Source organism: Lagenorhynchus albirostris, chromosome 4 (genome assembly GCF_949774975.1).
Source record: "Lagenorhynchus albirostris chromosome 4, mLagAlb1.1, whole genome shotgun sequence".
Taxonomy (NCBI): domain Eukaryota; kingdom Metazoa; phylum Chordata; class Mammalia; order Artiodactyla; family Delphinidae; genus Lagenorhynchus; species Lagenorhynchus albirostris.
The window spans coordinates 111,582,325-111,602,076 of NC_083098.1; the positions used below are offsets into that span (position 1 = coordinate 111,582,325).

Genomic DNA, 19,752 nt, shown 5'->3' on the forward strand with positions numbered 1-19,752 from the left:
CCTTTACCCCTGAACTCTACCTGACTCTAAAATGGGCAACAACGCTTTTTCTAACCATTGGGTTGTTGAGAGGTGACATGGGATTGTGTTTATAAAGCCCTTGACTGAGGCCCGGCACACAGTAGATGTTCACGACTCGCTTACTGCCTGGAGGGAGCGCCCCGACTCCTCCGGGTCGACGCTGCGCTCAGCTCCGGTGGGTGCAGCGGGGAGGCGGCGGCCCGCGCCCTCTCCTACAGGCAGCCCGTAGGGCTGCGTTCGCCCTCTGTGCCCGCCGCGCCCTCTACTCCAGGCCGCCCCCGGGGCTGCGCTCGCCCGCTCTCCCCCTCTGCGCAGCCCCCGCCCATTCCCTCCTTCCCCTCCTGCTCCTCCTACTTTTCCCGCGCCGCCTCCGGTCTCCCGCGTGGAGCGCGCCTCGGTGGCCCCCGCGCCGCGAGCTCCAGTGTTCCAGGGCGGGCGCAGGCGAGGGGCGCGGCAGAAGAGTTAGCGTGGCCAGGGAGCGGCGGGCGAGGCGGGAGAGCGCCGCCAGGGGGACGCCCGGGAGGAGGGGGCGCGGTTCCCGCCGCTGCGCGGCGCTCGGCCCCCTCCGGCTCGGCGCGCGGCTGCAGTCTGGGCTGGGCGCTCGCGGCACATTCCGCACCCGCACCCCGGCGGCCGGGCATGTAGTAGCGGCAGCTGCGGCAGCCGCCGCGGCGGAATATGGGCGGGAACCACTCCCACAAGCCCCCGGTGTTTGACGAGAATGAGGAAGGTAAGAGGGCGAGGGGCGCCTGCCCCGCGCTGCCCCTTCGGGCAGAGGCCGGGTATCCCTCCTTCCAGCACCCTTGGCCGAGCGTCGGCTGTGTGCCCGGCCCGTGCCGGGCTAGGGGCTTCTACAGAGGCAACAACTCCTCGCGTCAGTGCCCCTTAGGGGCCGGGACGGTGCCGAGCGCGAGCCCGGGCGGGCCATTCCGAGAGGAGAGTGAACCCGAAGGCTTCACTTGGGGGAGCAGGAGGGATGAGTTGACTTCGGAGGCGAGTCTGGATGTTGCTTGGGCTCCGGGGAAGCCGAGGTCTCCTTTAGAGCCCGAGGCTGAAGGAGGCGTTGTGTGTGTGTGTGTGTGTGTGTACTACGCATTTGGTCTTGTGCACGGGCAGGTTCCATGCTGCCCTCCTCATTCACCCAGGACAGCTTAGGGAAACTTTTCTTGATTAAACTCTGTGTCTGGGCGGAAGGCGTCCCGCTGTTGGCAGCCTCCCAGGTGGAGGAGTGGTGTAGGCGGTCCAACCTCATCTAAACTCCAGAACTGGGCTCTTATGGCTCATATCGGTAGAGCTTCGTATTTGGAATAGCAGAACCCCTTTTCCAGCGCTGTGTGTCTGTGGGCAACTTCCTTAACCTCTCTGAAACCTTTGTTTCTTCACCTAGGAGAAGAGACTTACGATTACCGCTTACTACCTTAGGGGGTCGTTTGAAGCTTAACCAGTGGTAATTCCTGTGAGAAGTGCCTTGTAAATATCATCAGTTACAGAGTTCTGCACGGTGTTATGTGTTAACTTTGCCTCTAAAAGCTCGGTTTGCTATTGCACTGGTTTCTCCAGTCTCCACTGTGCCCCCAAATGAGAGCCAGGTCTACTGAGCATAGTCCATGTGCCAGCCAGTGTTCTAGGGCTTTACATGTGCTCACTCAGGCCTCATGGCAACCGTATGAGGTGGGTACTTCTGTTGTTCCATTTTACAGTTGAAGAAAGAGATGTGTCCTAGTCAGAGATGGCTTTGAGGCTGGACAGTCTGCCCTGGAGGCAGTGCTTCTTGTGCCCAGGAATAGGCTTGTGGGCATCAGTCATGATCTCTAAATCTACCAAGGCTGTGGGTGGTAGTCAAACGCTCACCCCGGCAGTCCCTCTGAATAGAATACCTGAATACAGCCAATGTAATTGAGTCACGCCCATTTGGTTCTTTCTTAAAGGAGTTCCTAGTCTTGTGGCCCTGAGGACCATCCATGGTGATAAGGGCAGTGAGTGGGACCAGTGCAGGGCCTTGGAGACCCAAGGAAGGCTAAGCCCTTCCTGGTTGTTTAGTCTGGAGCACAGGTAGATAGGGAGCCAGGAGTGGACAGACAAGAGGTAGCCAGGTGGGTGGGGGAGGCTCTTGTGTATCCCAGGAAGCATTTGGACACCATGTAGCTGAACTCTTCCCCAGTCAAGTTCATAATGACCCTGAATTGCTCTATGAAAGTCAAAGCGATCTTGACACTTAAATCAGTATTTAAATATGTGTTCTGCTAGGGACATATCCTGCTTGGGGTAGATGTGGGGCAGGCCTGTCCCTTTGGGAGAACTTCTGTCCTGTGAGGTTACATTCAGGGGTGCTCAAACCCTATGAGAAGATACACTCATTGACAGATGGAGAGGATGACTTGGGCCGAAAACTTTCTGTTCTCAATCAGTCAAAGGTTTCCTGTCTGTTTTGGGGAACGGACCTATATTAGTCTGCTCAGGCTGCTATAACAAGATACCCCAGATGTGGAACTCCCTGGTGGTCCAGTGGTTAGGACTCTGCACCCTCACTGCCGAGGGCCTGGGTTCGATCCCTGGTCAGGGAACTAAACTCCCATAAGCTGTGTGACATGGCCACAAAAAAAAAAAAAAAAAGAAAGCATTCACAAGATACCCCAGACGCTTAAACAAAAGAATTTGTTGGTGGTGGTGGCTTAAACAACAGAAATTTATTTTCTCACTGTTATGGAGGCTGGAAGTCCAAGATCAAGGTGTCATCAGGGTTGGTTTCTGGTGAGGGCTCTCTCCCTGGCTTGCAGACAGCCTCCTTCTCCTTGGGTCCTCACATGACCTGTGTGCTCAAGGAGATAGAGATCTCTGGTGGCTCTTCCTCTTCTTATAAGAACGCCTGTCCCACAGGGTTAGGGCCTCACCCTTATGACCTCACTGAATGCTAATTATCTCCTTAAAAGCCCTCTCTCCAAACATAGTCATGTTGGAGGCTAGAGCTTCCGCATCTCAAGTTTGGAGGGGACACATTTCGGCCCATAACAGGATCCTTTGATGAAAGCCATGGACTCCTTTCCCAGAAGAAAGCACAAACTTAAGCATCACTCCCAATTTTAGAGGTTCGTGGTAGTAGCCTGGGTCAAAGGTCATGCTTTAGGTAATTTTTTAGTGTCTTTCTCTTTTATTTTCAGAGTAAATTTGCTTCCCTGTCTCTATCCTTTATCCCAGAAAATATGCTTTAAATATCTGTTGGCAAAATAGTTATATCTGGCATAGCCAAGCTTTTGATTTTCCTGCTGTTGTTCCTCATTCCAAAAGTGGTCGGGCTCAAGGTCAACTGCCTGGTTGAAATACAAGGTTAGGACTCTCCTCATTTTGCTGGCTTTCAGCTCAGTGAAACATTAACTTGTTTGATTTTGCCAGCATATGTCTCAATACCTGTGCAAGTAACACACTGTTATTTGCCGCCAATTGATTCACTTATTTCATAGGCATGTACTGGTCATCTTTTCTGCACCCACCCCTGTGCTGGGCAGCAGGAATATGGAGAAGATGAAGGCAAAGTTGTAACCCTCAGGGAGCTCGCAGAGCAGATAAACAGCCAGGACAGTGTAAGAGAGCTCAGGGGACTGTGGTATCCTACAGGAGGTGCCCTAACCCCGGGGCAGAGAGGAGGGGTCAGAGAAGACTTCCTCTTAGACTGAGTCTTGCAGAAATGGTAGAAGTTCCCAGGAAGGAGAGGTTGGTAGGTAAGGGAAGGGTGTTTCAGAGGGAGGGAACAGAATGTGCAAAGACAGATGGTAAAGAATAAACATGGCTCTTTGGGGAGATTGTGGGGACTTTAGTACCCCTGCAATGTGGTGTGTGAGGCTGGAAGCTACAGGAGATGAACCCTGAGTGCTGGGGTGGCCTTAAAGGGCCCAGTGGCCATGTATTTGGAATTGACCTTATGGACATCTGTAGTCAACAGAAGGATTCTAAGCAGGGCAGTGACATGGTCTGGTGACCGAACACGCTCTCCCAAACCAGAGTTGCTGAGTGGTTGAAGATGCAGATACAATGCAACCAGAACGAATCTGATTTGTAAGTAATTTGAAGCTAAACTGTAGCTGAAAATTTGCCATTGTGTAATTGTACCGTAACTGTCTACATTCTGATGGCAAACATTTAACTTGCATCCAGATAATATTAAAAACTGTAACTTAGTGATGCATTGTGTGGACTCCTTTTCATACCTAATTGGGAATCATTATCACGACTCAGCCAGGGAGGTCTCAGAATGTGCATTTTACTAGAGAGTTTACAGGGGACCTCTGGAAAACTGCCCAGGGTCCCATGGTCTGTGTATGGATGAGCTGGGACTCATGAGTTAAACCCCCAGGGCTGTTTAACTCCAGAATCTGGTACCTAACACTGTTTCCTGTGCCACCCCTTAGGACCTACAGGAAAATGAATCTCTCAAAGATATGTAGGACCAACGCAGAATGAGACTAGCGCAGAGATCAGGCTCTGATAGAGGTCTCTTTATGCAAACGTCTATAGGAAGAAAGTAACAGTGCATCCTGACAGCACTTGATCATTTACAATAATCAGCTACCATCTTCAGAAAACATTTTGTTGAGCTGTCATATCATAATGCAAGTTCTGGGAATGAAAGCAAAATCATCTCCCTTTCCAAATTCGTGTCAAAATTGTTTTTAAGGTTTTTTCCCTTTACTGTCCTAATCTATGTCTAGACATTTTTACATAAGGGTACACTTGCCACACAAAATGATTTCTGCATTTTCTCTTAGCGTCCTGTTTTAAGTAGTTTATGTTGCTATAATGTCTTCAAAATTACTATTTTAATGGGCTGTAATATTCCATCTGATGGAACTATTGTAACTTAAATGTTTTCTTGTTGTTAGACATGCAGGCTGTTTTCAGTGTTTCATCTTTATAAGTAAGTTGCCTGAAAATTTTATACGTAAAGCATTTTTCTTCTTTTAAGTGAATTCCTTAAAATGAGGTGCAGTGAGTGAGATTATTGGATCGAAAGGATTGAATAACTTCTAGGACTCCAGAAACATGTTCTTAAATTATGTTTCCAAAAGGTTTTTTTTTTTAATATCAATGTTGTATCAATTTATGGCCTGTACCCACATTTGAGGGTATCAGTTTCACAACCTTGTAAACAGCTCTGGGTATTCTCATTTTCGATTGTTAGGAGTTAAAGGGACATTTAAAAAGAAATGTAACTTCTGTATTATTGTTGGGCCAGGTAACTTCACATGCAGCGTAGAACATGAAAGCATCTTCTTGGTTAACATAAATATACAACAAAAGTTGTTTAACTCTGGGCACAGTCAGATAACAAAGGCAATTTAAAAAATCACTCCGTGAAGTTGCAATCATGCTTCACTTGGAGACAGTCTTTTGAACCTGGGGTGTCCCTGTCATTGTGATTCACAAAGTGCCTGAAATCTCTTAATGGGGCAGGATTCACTTCCAACTTTGTCTCAACTTTTTTTTTTTTTTTTTTTTTTTTGCGGTACGCGGGCCTCTCACTGCTGCTGCCTCTCCCGTTATGGAGCATAGGCTCCGGACGTGCAGGCTCAGCGGCCATGGCTCACGGGCCCAGCCGCTCCGTGGCATGTGGGATCCTCCCGGACCAGGGCACGAACCCGTGTCCCCTGCACCAGCAGGCGGACTCCCAACCACTGCGCCACCAGGGAAGCCCTGTCTCAACTTTTTTAGAACTTGGGGGAAGCTCACTTATGTTATACATTGCTTTTCATCCTTGTACCAGTTGTGGCTTGTGCAAAAGGTGGAAACCAAACATATTCTGAGAAAGTTTGGAGTTGCTTTGAATGCACTTTGTTCTTTATATATAGAGTACGTACAGAAGTAGAGGCTGGAGAGAGGCCATGTAAGGGATGTGGGCTTATGGGCTTGGTGTCCATATGTGTATCAGGCATGTGTGTGTCTAATGCAGGAGTCTAGAATGTAAAGCTTAGATTTTAAGATCTACACCTCATTTGAAAGTTCATTTTGATTTGTCTTGTACATGGGGGATTAAGAAAATTACCATAAATCGGTCTGAGATGGTTAAGTAGAAATGAATTGTAGGATGCATTTTTACCTTTCAACCCTCCTAGAAAATAAATATGGACTTCATGAGGATAAACCATGTACTAATCATCTCTAGAAAGTCAGACATAAGTATACACACTAATGGATTTCATTGACTATGACACACACACTTTCCCATGTTTTAACATTTCTGAAATTGGGATTGCTTTATGATCACTGCTGGTCATGGTGGTACTTGTGATGTAATTTTATTGTTTGTACATGGTCACAGTTGTTCGTACTAACATGATATATGAAAGGTCTAAAGGAACTCTTTTAAGGGATGCGAAAGAATCACATTGTAGATTAATTGGCAGCATTTCTTCCTTCTTCGTGGCACATAAAGTAAGAGTGCATTTAATGTGGATGGCACCTGAAAGCAGACGGAATAGAGCATGCCAGCCTCCTTCAGCTGCAAGTGACAGAAAAGCAACATGAGTTCCTTTAAAGGGAATTAATTGGCTCCGGCCACTTCTCATCACTTCCATTCTGGTCCAAGCCAGCGTCACCCCTCTTGCTTAGGTTATTACAATAACTTCCTTAACTGGTCTGCTTGCTTTACCCTTCTCTTCAGTGGTACCTCCATGCAGCAGCCAGAGTGATCCTGTTAACATGGGCATCATTTTTCGTGCATTGGTCTCCTCCTAAGGAGTTACAAGCTCCTTAAAGTAGGGATGTGGTGTGATTGATTCACTGCTGTGTCCCCAAGCCCTAAAACACCTGGAACATAATAGATGCTCAATAAATTTTTGATGGACAAATCAATAAATGAATGAATGGAGGTGTGAGTCTCATCAGCTGTGGCTGGAACCAAGTTCCTGAATACTATCATGAGAAATCTTCCTCCTTGGATTCTCTCCTCTGTGTGGCTCCAAGCAGGCTCTCTCCTCATGAGGCCCTTACCACCCCCAGGCTCACAACCTCACAACGCCAAGTGTGGAAAAGGGAGTATCTTTTTCACCATCGTTGCAGAGAACATCCCAGGGTTAGTTCCGATGGGTTCTTATGAGGTCTTGGGTCATTCTTGCACCAATGCCTGTGACTGGGGAGACTGAGGCTGTAACTGGCCAGGCTGTATCTCATGCCCACCCTTGGATTCAGGGGGTGGCGTTGGTTCCCCTTGAGGCATTGGGACAAAGAAGATATGTGAAGAATATTCTCAAGGAATATTGCAGTATCAACAGAAGAAGAGAAGTGGACCCTGGGTCAGGCAGGTAAACACAAACAGAAGCATCTACTCCAGTGATGATTATTTTTGTGTTCCTTGAAACATGGAACATTCCTGGTTTATTTTGTTGCATATCCACCTCTGCACTAGACTGTGACTTCTGAACAGCAGCAATTCTTTCCTTTTCACCTTGGTGTCTGCAAGGCCTAGAATGGGGCCAGTGAAGGCCTATGACAGCTCTTTGTTGAATGAGAGATGAAAGTAATAACTTATTGGGGGCCAATTTCTTCTATTCTTCTGAGTTCAGAAGCTGTTGAGAAACAAATGAAGACATTTTGGGTGTATTATTAATAAAGTTGGTTTGGAGAACTGACTTGGATTTGAGTCCAGAATGGCCTTTCTATTCTTGTCCCTTAATTTCAAGCTTGAGACCTGCTTGGGCAGAGAATTGAGTCTGTAAGGTGGGCTCTGGGACCGTGGTTCCCAGTCACAGAGAAAGCCAAGAAATTTCCAAAAAATGGTAACCTGTAATGATCAATGGATATCGGACTCCTGTATGTCATGATTTGGGCTATCACTTCTCTCCCAATGGAGAGAGATGGCAGATCTTTCCCCTGGTGCTTTCTGGGTAAGACAAAAATCCCTCTTTTATGGGACAGCAAAAGGGTGGAGAGGGGAGATGGCTCTCACGATATGAGCTGGAGTGGATAGGCTGTTAGGATGGCGACAGGATTTATGATGTCTTGAGGGAAGGGTTTAAATGCCTTGAGAGAAGAAGGATCGATATTTTAGAAGGATCAATCAGCATAAGCTAGCACTGAGCTTGGGCATTCTCCTGAGAGAATTGGTAGGAACAAAATATTCTTAGCAATACTCAGTTATCTAAAATCTGGGCTCTGAGCTATTACAGACAGAGATGGAAAAACTGTTCTACAAAGAGCAGTGAGAGTCCTGACACCCTAAAGGGATATTCTCCTGCAGACAACAATGGGGACAAACAGTTTAGGATACCAGGGGAGAATTGTGCACCAGAACCACCAAGAAGAGAAAATCAGGCTTATTAGCCAGAGACAACCAAGGAAAAAGTGAAGACCGATATTGTTACTGATCCTGCAGTCTAACTCCTTTCAGCCCTTGGTTTTTCTGACCATCTTGGAGTGTCCTTATTCATTGAGGAGTCTGGCCTCTGGTTCCTCTTTCCATCTGTGAAGTCAGTAGTACAAATAGGCCCCATTCTCTCAATGTGGGGCTTTACCACTGTTCACCCATATCCCGTCCCTGTTTATTTCCATGCAAAGAATTGTCCTTCCTTGTCCCGTTGCAGTTCTGTGGGAACATGTGACTTGCTTTGGTCATTGTGAGCAGAGGCAATGTGTGTCACATCTTGGAAAAAGTATTTACGAACTAGGTGTCACTTCGTACGTCTCTAGCTCTGGGCAACCACAATGTTCTGGATGGTGGAACTTCAGCCTGCCTCCCAGAGTGAGTGCAACGTGGAACGGAGGCCACACTGACTACCAGCCCACCTGACCTGGGACATGGCATCATTGAGACAGACACTTCTGCTTTTTGAAGGCACTGAGATTTGGGGCTGCTTGTTACTGTTGCATAACACAGCCTGTCCTGATTGGCACATTGACCAAAACCAGCTCTCCCTCAGGCAGAGAGCATTCACTATTTTTTTTTTTTTTTTTTGGCGGTACACGGGCCTCTCACTGCTGTGGCCTCTCCCGTTGCGGAGCACAGGCTCCGGACGCGCAGGCTCAGCGGCCATGGCTCACGGGACCAGCCGCTCCGCGGCATGTGGGATCCTCCCGGACTGGGGCACGAACCCGTGTCCCCTACGTCGGCAGGCGGACTCTCAACCACTGCGCCACCAGGGAAGCCCAGCATTCACTATTTTACAGTTAATTATTATGTTAGCTGTATTGTTATTGTAGATACGCTTTATCATGTTATTTTCCTTCTATTTCCTTCTGATTTGCTGGGAGGTTTTATTATCAATGAGGGTTGAATTTAAGTAAATGCCATTTCTCCATCTGTTGAGATAATATGTGGCTTTTCTCCTTTTTCTTTGTCTGACTAGGTGAAGATCAAATTTTTAGAGTATTCTTAAATAATAAATTAACCTTTCATTCTTGGCATAAAACCCAGTTTCACATGATGTGATATATTATTAGATTTGATTTGGTAATATTTTGTTTATAAATTTTTCATAAGAGGATATTATGAACAGTATGCCAATACATTTGAAATTTGGATAAAATAACTACTTTGGAAAACACAACTTAGCAAAAATAATACAAGGAGAATTTAAATATTAGAATAATTCTATATCTATTAAGGAATTGAACCTGTAGTAAAAATTTTCTTGTAAAGGGAAGTCTAGGCCCAGATGTCTTCATAGGTGAATTCTTCCAAATGGTAGAAATAATAATAATGATACAAAGCGAGTGAGAGGCATGGACATATATACACTATCAAACGTAAGGTAGATAGCTAGTAGGAAGCAGCCGGATAGCACAGGGAGATCAGCTCGGTGCTTTGTGACCGCCTGGAGTGGTGGGATAGGGAGCGTGGGAGGGAGGGAGATGCAAGAGGGAAGAGATATGGGAACATATGTATATGTATAACTGATTCACTTTGCTATAAAGCAGAAAACTAACACACTGTTGTAAAGCAATTATACTCCAATAACGATGTTAAAAAAAAATAATGATAATCTTCTGCAAACTCTTCCAGGGAAGAGCAAGAAAGGGCACACTTTTAATGTCTTTAAAAAAAATTTTATTGACGTATAGTTGATTTACAATGTGTTAATCTCTGCTGTACAGCAAAGTGACTCAGTTATATATATTTATTCTTGTTCATATTCTTTTACATTATGGTTTATCACAGGATATTGAATATAGTTCCCTGTGCTCTACAGTAGGACCTTGTTATTTATCCATTCTATATATAATAGTTTGCATCTGCTAATCCCAAACTCCCAGTACTTCCCTCCCCACCCCCTTAATGTCTTTATTAGTTTTTTAAAAATAAATTTATTTATTTAATTTATTTTTGGCTGTGTTGTGTCTGTTGCTGCGCACGGGCTTCCTTTAGTTGTGGCGAGCAGGGGCTACTCTTTGTTGCGGTGCACGGGCATCTCATCGTGGTGGCTTCTCTTGTTGTGGAGCATGGGCTCTAGGCATGTGGGCTCAGTAGTTGTGGCTCACGGGCTCTAGAGCGCAGGCTCAGTAGTTGTGGCGCATGGGCTTAGTTGCTCCGCAGCATGTGGGATCTTCCCAGACCAGGGCTTGAACCCGTGTCCCATGCATTGGCAGGTGGATTCTTAACCACTGCGCCACCAGGGAAGCCCATCTTTATTAATTTTTTGTATCTAGGTTATATTGGCCTCATTAAAAGAATTTGGAACTATACCATTTCTTGCAATTCCCTGTAAGAGTTTGTTTAGGATTGTTATTATTTCTAAGTTTCACATGTATGGGCCAAATGTTCATAATATCTTCTTAATCTTTTCAATGTTTGTAGGATCTGTAATGATATCTTCCTTTTTAATTCTGATTTTGGTAATTTGTGTTTTCCCCTCTTTAATTTATTTTTTGATTGGTCTTGCTTGGGTTTATCAGTTTTTTAGATTTAAAAATACCCTTGGCTTTCTTAATTATTATTTGTTTGCTAATGATTTACTGGTTTATGTTCTCATTTTAATTTTCTCCTACATACATTTTGGTTTAACTTACTGTTCTTCTTCTAGATTTTTGAGACAGAATCTTCTTTGATCATTGATTATATTTACTCACATATTCTGCCCATTATTTCTTCCTTCACTTGGAAGTTTCCATTGGAATTATCTTCATTTTGCCTGAAATATTTTCTTTACATTCCCTTTAGCGTATGACTTCTGGTGACAAGTCTCACTTTTTATTTGTCTGAAAATATCTTCATTTAAACTTTGTTTATGAATTATTATTTTTCTGGATATCAAATCTGTATCGGCATCTTTTTCCTTCAGCATTTTGAAGATACGATTCTATTGTCTTGTGGTTTTTATTGTTTCTGATGAAAAGACGACTGTCAGTACTATTTTTTGCTCCTTTTCAGCTGACGTTTTGTCTTGCTGCTTTTAAGAATTTTATATTTTGCTATAAAATTTAAATCAGAAATTAAATCAGAAATTTTATTACGGTTTGCATAGGTCTGGCATTTTGGCCATTACCTCCTGTGGCCCTTGCTTCTTGTATCTGTGCTTGCGGGGCATTGTTATTTTTGCGGGATTCTTATTTTGTCTTCTAATATCACATCTGACATTTTCTTTCTCCTCACATTATCAAACTCAAATTGCACAGATATTAGGCCTTATCACTGTGCCTTGTATGGCTCTGACAATATTTCCATATTTTAAAAAAACTCTTTTCTTTCTCTTTGTTTTTAGTCCGAATATTTTCTTCTACCCTATTTCTTTTGTAATCACTTCAGGTCTCTCTATCTGCTATGAAGTATAACTTTCAAGTTCTTAATATTCATTGTTGCACTTTTCAGTTCTAGAATCACCATTTGGTTCTCTTTTATGGCTTTCACCTCTGCTGAAATTCTCAAAACTTGCTTTTTAATTATTTAAACCTAACAGTCACGTTTACTTAGAAGACATGTTTGATAACTCCATTATTTGGTAACCTTCTATTTTTTTTTTTTTTTTTTTGCGGTACGCGGGCCTCTCACTGTTGTGGCCTCTCCCGTTGTGGAGCACAGGCTCCGGATGCGCAGGCTCAGCGGCCATGGCTCACGGGCCCAGCCGCTCCGCAGCACGTGGGATCTTCCCGGACCGGGGCACAAACCCGCGTCCCCTGCATTGGCAGGCGGACTTTCAACCACTGCGCGACCAGGGAAGCCCATAACCTTCTAGTTTTATTGTCAATTGTTTCCTTTTAGACATCTTTTGTTTTCTCATCCATTTCATACTCATTGCTGGAACAAAGCCCTTTGGCATCCTTACGGGAAGCGCGGAGTTTACCAAGCCTCTTCCTTTTTGGTAGACTCTGATTTTTAGTATGTGTCCTGTCCCTAAAGCCTGTGAGGTCTTGCAAACCCTGTGTGACTTCTTAGCCTCCTGAAAGCTGTTTTCAGATTTGGCAGATAACCTCTTGAGGAAGAGTGATCTCAGTGCTGGACCCATCTCTTTGGGCTTTTCTTTTTCATTGATATTCAACCTGCAGCTCCTTACTCCTTTGAGAGCTCTATGAGTCCTTCAAATAGATTTTAAAATATATATTTTGTACAGTTATCATAGTTCTTATTAGCAGGAAGGTTGACCAGAAACACTCTAGTCGACCGGAAGCAGAAGTCCTCTCCTCAGTGTTTATCTGTGCGTAATGCCTTCTAGTTTAATAATAAGCTCTCCCTGGTACCCGTGTCACCTTAGGTCTACCACCCAACACGCCTCACTTTCACAACCATACTTCCCCCCAAAACAGTCTTCTCTTGGTGTCCTCACTTTCTCATGATAACTTGGTCCTCAACTCACTACGTTGGCTTCATCATTTCAGTGAAATAGCTCTGAGTAGAGTCATGATCATTTGGTTCTTAAAACTAGCATATGATTGTAAGTCTTTTCTTTCTTGGAAATAAGAAAATGAGCTCATGCATAAACTCATGATCCAACTGAAGAGTAGACCCTGTCCTGTACTTTTGAAGCTCCCTGGGCTTCTCCCTGACTCCATCCCCTTTCCCACACTTTCTCATTCCTAACCGTACAGTGTTTAATTGTTATTGCTTTATGAAATTTATAAAAATGGTACCACGTTTTATGTATTCTTCTGTACTTTGCAGTTTTTGCTCAAGATTGAGTTTCTGAGATTCACCCATGCTGCATATAGCTGTACTCTCTTCATTTTCACTAATGTATAATGTTCCATCGTGTGACTGCACCGTGAATTTTATCCTTCCTACTGACAGTGGACATTTGTACTCTTTCTAGTTTTTGACTATTATGAACAATGCTGCTATGAACAATTTTGTATATATCTCCTGGTGCACATACACAAGAGTTTCTCTAGAACGTATACCATTAGGAAGATGGCTGGGTCATAGAATAGGTGTATGTTCAACTTTGTTAGATAATGGCAAATTGTTTTACAGAGTAGTTGTACCAGTTTACACTCTGATTAGCCATGTATAGACGCTTCCATTGCTCTACATCAGCACTGTTGTAAAGAAATATGATGAGGTCACCAAATGCAAGCCATATTTGTAATTAAAAAATTTCTACTAGTGACATTATAAAGGTAAAAAGGATTAGGTGAACTTAATAATATACTCTATTTACCCTAACATAACAAAACTATTTTAATTTCAATGTCAAAATTATTGAGATATTTTACATCCTTTTATTCATACTAAATCTTTGAAATTGGGTATGTATTTTACAGTAACAACATGTCTCAATTTGGATTAACTACATTTAAAGTGTTCAAAAGCCACATGTGGCTCGTGGCCACCCTGTAGGACCATACACCTTTCCTTCCTTGCCAATATTTAGTTATGGGCTTTTTCATGTTTGCCAATTGAATGAGCATAAAATGGTATCTTATTGTTTTAAATTGCATTTCCTCACTAACAGGTTGAAGTTTCTTTATATATTTCGTTCCCACTTTTGTGAAGTGCCTGTTCATAGCTTTGTTAGTTTTTCTTCTAGAAGAGTCTGCCTTTTTGGATTGATTTGTTCCTTACATATTCTAGATAACTCCTCTTTGTCAGTTATATGTGTTGCAAATATTGTCTCCTATTTTTTGATTTCCCTTTTTAAGTCCTTTATGATGTTCATTGGCTGTTCCTTCTCCATCTTCTTTGCAAGTTCAGCCTCCTCCCCCTTGCAGTAAATCTTGGAGTTCCTCAATACTGAGCCCTGGTACCTCTTCCTTAGCTCTCTGTACTGTCTCTCCAGGTGAGATTGCCAACCCCTACGTGTTCAGTCACTCTGTACCAGTCTGAGTGCAGTCAGGAGACCAAAGCAATGTCAAAAAGGGAAAATGTAGTACAAAGGACTGTCATCTAGTCAAAAGGTTGACTTCGAAAAGGAGTCAGGACTCTAGGAGATCCAGAAGGAGCAATTTCAGGAAAACAGCTGCTGCCGCTAGGACTGAGGGTGAGTTAACAAGGAAAGAGCTCAGAAACCTAGAAGAGAGCTTCCCTCTCCATCTAGGCTGTTTCAGATCTCATTGGGAGGGCCTGGTTGTCAGAGGAACAGGCATCCTACTGGGTGGCACAGAAGCTTGCGGGAGGATGCTGGCTGCAGCTTGCGCAGGAGGGCCGCTGAGATAAGGGCTACCAGGTCCCCTGCACCCCAGCCTGCTGCAGCACGTGGAAAGCAGCACACTGGAAGAAAAAGGAATGCCCCTTCCTCCCACTCTGGACCGTCAGTGTCTCTGTTGTGCCCTCTGTTGGCCATGCCGAACATGAAGCCAGCTGGAAATAAACGTCCACAGGGTCCCGTCCAGTGTCACAAAGCAGTGGATTTGGAGCTCAGAGACAGCACTTGCATAACTGGTGCCTATTCCTCTAAAACAATGACTCAGTAATTTATTTCCTTAATTCACATTTCTCCTCTGGGCTCCCAGTGTGTGTGCCTGTATTTCCACTTGGATGTCTCAGAAGATTTAATACCTCAAATTCAAAATGACCTCAGTCAAACTCATGTGTTTTTCAGAGTTTCCGAGCTTAGTGCGCAGTACCATCATCTACCCAGTTGCAGGAGCCAACATCTCTGAGGTTTTCCTTGATCCTGCCATCTCCCTCACCCCCGTGAATCCAATTAGGCACCTGGCTGTGTTGATTTTACCTCCCAAATATCTCCCAAATCTGCCCTTTCTTTCCAGCCACACCACTACCATCTCCATTCAACATCGCCCCTCATGGGACCCCTGTGCTGCCTCCTGACTGGTCTCCGTGCTCCCTCTTGCCCTTTCAGTACATCCTCCATCCAACCACCAGAATCAGTTTTAAATCATGAATATGACCAAGCTGGTCCTGCTCAGCGGTCCTTAGTGGCTTCATTGCTCTCAGGACGAAGATTAGGAATGTAATATGGCCTCCAAGGTTGTATGGTCGGGAACCTGCCCAACTCTCCCATCCTGTCTCATCTCGCGCGAGTTCAGTTCACTGCGTGAGTTAAATTGCTCAGTGCAAAGTTGTTAGAGTACCTGGCACGTGGGCACTGTCCCATCGAGTTAGCAACTCCTCTCATTCTTCCTGTAATCAATGCTGTTATTTATACTCTTCGACCCTGGGAGCATTCTTTCAGTTTCATGTAAGTTCCATGCCCACTACTGCCCCAGGGCCTTATCACATGTTCTCTCTGCCTGAAATGCTCTCCCACCCACCTCCACCCCACTTGGTTTAGTTATCTCCCACTCATCTTTCTTCAAGGTGCCTTATCTTATTCCCAGACTGCGTCATGACCCCCTGGGAACCCCCCTCAAATTACCATGTGCCCTTTCATTACATTTATCACATTTGCAGTTCTTTGCTTATTTGTGTGAATCCTTCATTAATGTCTGTCTCCCCCCTGAGACCGAAGTCTCTATGAGGACAGGGCCTGTGACTCTTGTAGTGTCTAGTGTGGGTCCCACTGCTTTTACAAAGTGTCATTGTAACTGCTGGTCCTTGACCGTCTGCCAGGAAAGACAAAGAAACATCACTGTGTAACCTATGACAGGTAACAGCTTCCCTCCTTGTATCTGAAGGAGGCAGTCTAGGGAAAGGGAAAACCAAATTATATTTAAGAAGCACCTTGTATGGGCCAAACATTGTTCACACACGATTTCACGTGGTCTTTAGAATAACAATGCAGAGTAAGAGCGGTAACTTTGGCTTCATTTTATACCCAAGGATATTGGGGTTTGGAGAAGTTGACTAAGTTGTCTTAGGTGATAAAATTGTGGTGCTTGGTCTCACTTCTTTCTGTATACCTGGAGCGCTCTTTCCCGCATGACAGTCTTTCCCAAGATTCAGCTGTTTGTGTCCCACCTGCAGAATTATTTTTTACCACAGTCATGTATTACCTGTACTGTTATTTACTTAATACTTTTTTCTATCTTGACTGATTTTACTTTACTAGAACTTTTTAAAAAGGCACTTAAATGGATTAAGACTTCTATAACTGGGAAGAAAGATAAAGTCAAGATAAAGTACGGTAGATAAAAAACAATGATATTCAGTGTAGCAAGGTATTATTAACCTTTTTGTTTTGTTTTGTTTTTTTTGTTTGTTTTTTTGTGGTACGCGGGCCTCTCACTGCTGCGGCCCCTCCCGCTGCAGAGCACAGGCTCCGGACACACAGGCTCAGCGGCCATGGCTCACGGGCCCAGCCGCTCCATGGCACGTGAGATCTTCCCGGACCGGGGCACGAACCCGTGTCCCCTGCATTGGCAGGCGGACTCTCAACCACTGCGCCACCCGGGAAGCCCTTATTAACCTTTTGTACACCCTTCCTTTGTGACTTGCTCAGTGGATATTTTTGGAGTGGATTTGTAATCACTGAACTCCCAGCAGACCTGGGCGGCAGCTGGGTAGATGCAGGGTTGGGCCCTGGGGGGGTCTGCAGGGTAGGCGTTTGCATGTTAGCTCGAAGGCGGGGGTAGGTCCCTGAAGGGAAGTGAGTCCCACACTTTGTTCCCAACATCAGAGCTGCGGCTTGATGCTCTTTCAATCACACTGCAGCTTCCAGCCCTGCTTAGAGATAGTATATTGGTCTCTGGGCTTATGTGTCTCTGGGACACAGCAGGCGCCCTGCCAGGTACACCCTGGAATCTTCCAGCAGGGAAGCCCCATCCACAACACAGTGGTTAAGAGCACAAACCGTGGAGTCAGACTGCCTGGAGTTCCATGCTGGCTCTGCTACTTACTAGCTGAGTAACCTCAAGTAAGTTTCTTCTCCTCCCTGATTCTCAGTTTCCACATCTGTAAAATGGGGATTCAGTGGTACTTACTTCATAAACTCTTCTGAGGAGTAAATGAGTTACTACATGTAAAATGCTTACTAAATAGTCTGGCACATAATATGTGCTATGTAAGTTTTATTAAATTAGATTAAGTTTTGTGACTGAAGAAGGTCATGCACAGAGGTTAAAAGGACAGGTTTTGGGGGTTACACAGGTTTAAATCCTGATTCTTCTACATATTGTCTAACTGTGGAGCAGTGCCTTAACCTTCCCAAGCCTCAGTTTCCTCCTCTGGACAATGGGATGCAATCTGATACAGTTGCCATGGGAATGGAGTGAGGTGATGCTTCTTACAGTGAACAGTGCTTAGAAGGGCACCTGGCCCAACACCTGGCAGCATGATATATGTACAAAGAGAGAGGTCAGGTGAGGACTGCTGTTCCTTTCAGCCTGAAGAAAGAAGTTGTTCTGACTCCCTGCTGCCTTCAACCCCTATCATCAGGAGGGATTCCTCATTTCCATTCTCCTAGGAAACAGCCTGTTCAGACAAGCTTCCTTGTCCGAGTCCTCATCACATCTGTCAGGAAGGCCAAGGCCTATTTTCAAGAAGCCCGACTCTGGCAAGTTGTGTGGAACAGGCGATCAGGGATAGCCGTCCTCTTGTTGGTGGTCGATGCCACTGACATGGATCAAGCCGACTTTTGAGTCTTTTTGCTCAATCTCTTGGCGGCCCCTATGGAGGGCTTGGGAGTGGAGTGGGATTCTAGGGAGGATTAGATATCGGGCCCCCGTCTTTTAGAAAATGTCCATCATCTTAGGTGCTTAAAGGAAAAAAATGAAAAAGACTTCTGGATGCCTGGTATTGTGGATTGAGTTGAGTCCCCTAAGATGAGTATGTTGAACCCTAACTCCCAGTACCTCAGGATATGACCTTATTTGGGGACACAGATGTAGTTAAGTTAAAAAGAAGTCATTAGCGTGGGCCCGAATCTCATAAAAACAGGAAATTGGAACACAAAGACAGACACACACACAGGGAGAGTGCCATGCACACATGGAGGCACAGGTGGGGTAATATGACCACAAGCCGAGGCACACCAAAAACTGGGCAATCCACCAGTCGCTGGGCGAGAGGCACGGAACAGATTCTCCCTCACTGCCTCAGAAGAAACCATCCCTGCTGATACCTCAGTGTTGGACTTCCAGCCTCCAGAGCTGTGAGAAAATAAATTTCTATTGTTTTAAGCCACCCAGTTGGTGGTACTTTGTTATGGTGTCCCTAGGACACGATTTCACCTTGTTTTACCATTATGTAGTAACTTCAATGTGACGTTCTAGAGGAAGCCACAAATCAGGTCTGGGAAGTGTTTCCAGAAAAGGCAATTTCTTTTTTTTTTTTTTTTTAAGATTTTTCTTTTATGTTGACCATTTTTTTAAAGCCTTTATTGAATTTGTTACAGTATTGCTTCTGTTTTATGTTTTGGTTTTTTGGCCTCGAGGCATGTGGGATCTTAGCAGCTCCCAGACCAGGGACTGAACCCACACCCCCTGCATTGGAAGGCAAAGTCTTAACCACTGGACTGCCAGGGAAGTCCCCAGAAAAGGCAATTTCTGAGTCAATCCTGAGGTAGGGACAGGAAGCATTGAGGGGGAGGTAATGTGGGGAGGAAGGAAAGAGCTGAGAAGGTGGGGCTGGCGAGGCCCTTTAAGGCTAGGAGAGCAGCATGTGCAGAGGTGAATGGGTGGAAGGAACAGGGAGGTGTTTGGAGTTAATGGGAAGTGGGTATGGTGGGGGAGGGGGCATGGGGAAGGGAAGCCATAGAGATGGGGCTGGAGACTTAGGCCAGAGCCATGCATTAAAGGGCCTGGAGTGTCATGCTATGTGTCTTGGTTGGCTTGGGTTGCCACAACAAATACCACAGACTGGGTGGCTTGAACAACAGACATTTATTTCTTACAGTTCTGGACCCTGGGAAGTCCAAGATCAAGGTGCTGATGAGACCTTTCTTCTGGTTTGCAGACAGCTGTCTTCTCTTTGTACCTTCACCTGGTGGAGAGGGAGAGAGCGCTAGTCTCTCTCTCTGTAAGGACAGTAATTACTCTCTCTCTAAGGACACTAATCCCATCATGGGGCCTCACCCTCATGGCCTCATCTAAACTCATTATCTCTCAAAGGCCCCATCTCCAAATACTGTCATCTCATTGGGGGTTAGGGTTTCAGCATAACAATTTTGGGGGGACACAAATATGCACATCTCCATATGCTAAGGAATTTTATTTTTATTCTTAGTTGGCAGAACTGACTGTGTTATCTGTGAGACTCAGTGCAAAATAAAAAGGTGGGGTCCCTCATTCCAAAACTGGAAACATGCTGTTAAAGGTACTAAGATATAAAGCTTTTTCCTTTCTTTCATGGTCTCCCTCTTTCTCTTGGTTTGTCATGGTGTTTTTTATCTGCTACTTAATAGCAATCTCGCTAAATAACATTTAAAATTTTGAATTATCAGTGAGCATTTTACCATTCATCTCTGAATTGTGCAATGC

The 19,752-nt window shown here is 44.9% G+C and overlaps 1 protein-coding gene and 1 non-coding gene across 3 annotated transcripts in view; both read left to right on the forward strand.

Moving 5' to 3' along the window:
- Positions 1-699: 699 nt before the first annotated feature.
- STK32B (serine/threonine kinase 32B) overlaps positions 700-19,752 on the forward strand; it is a 344,771-nt gene continuing 325,718 nt past the window's right edge. For both annotated transcript variants that reach the window (XM_060147361.1, XM_060147362.1), the window contains exon 1: positions 700-751. In XM_060147361.1, coding sequence (XP_060003344.1) covers positions 700-751 — 52 coding nt within the window. The remainder of the gene's footprint in view (positions 752-19,752) is intronic.
- Positions 2,513-2,585, forward strand: TRNAE-CUC (transfer RNA glutamic acid (anticodon CUC)). The gene has a single exon. It is a non-coding gene; the product is annotated as a tRNA-Glu (tRNA).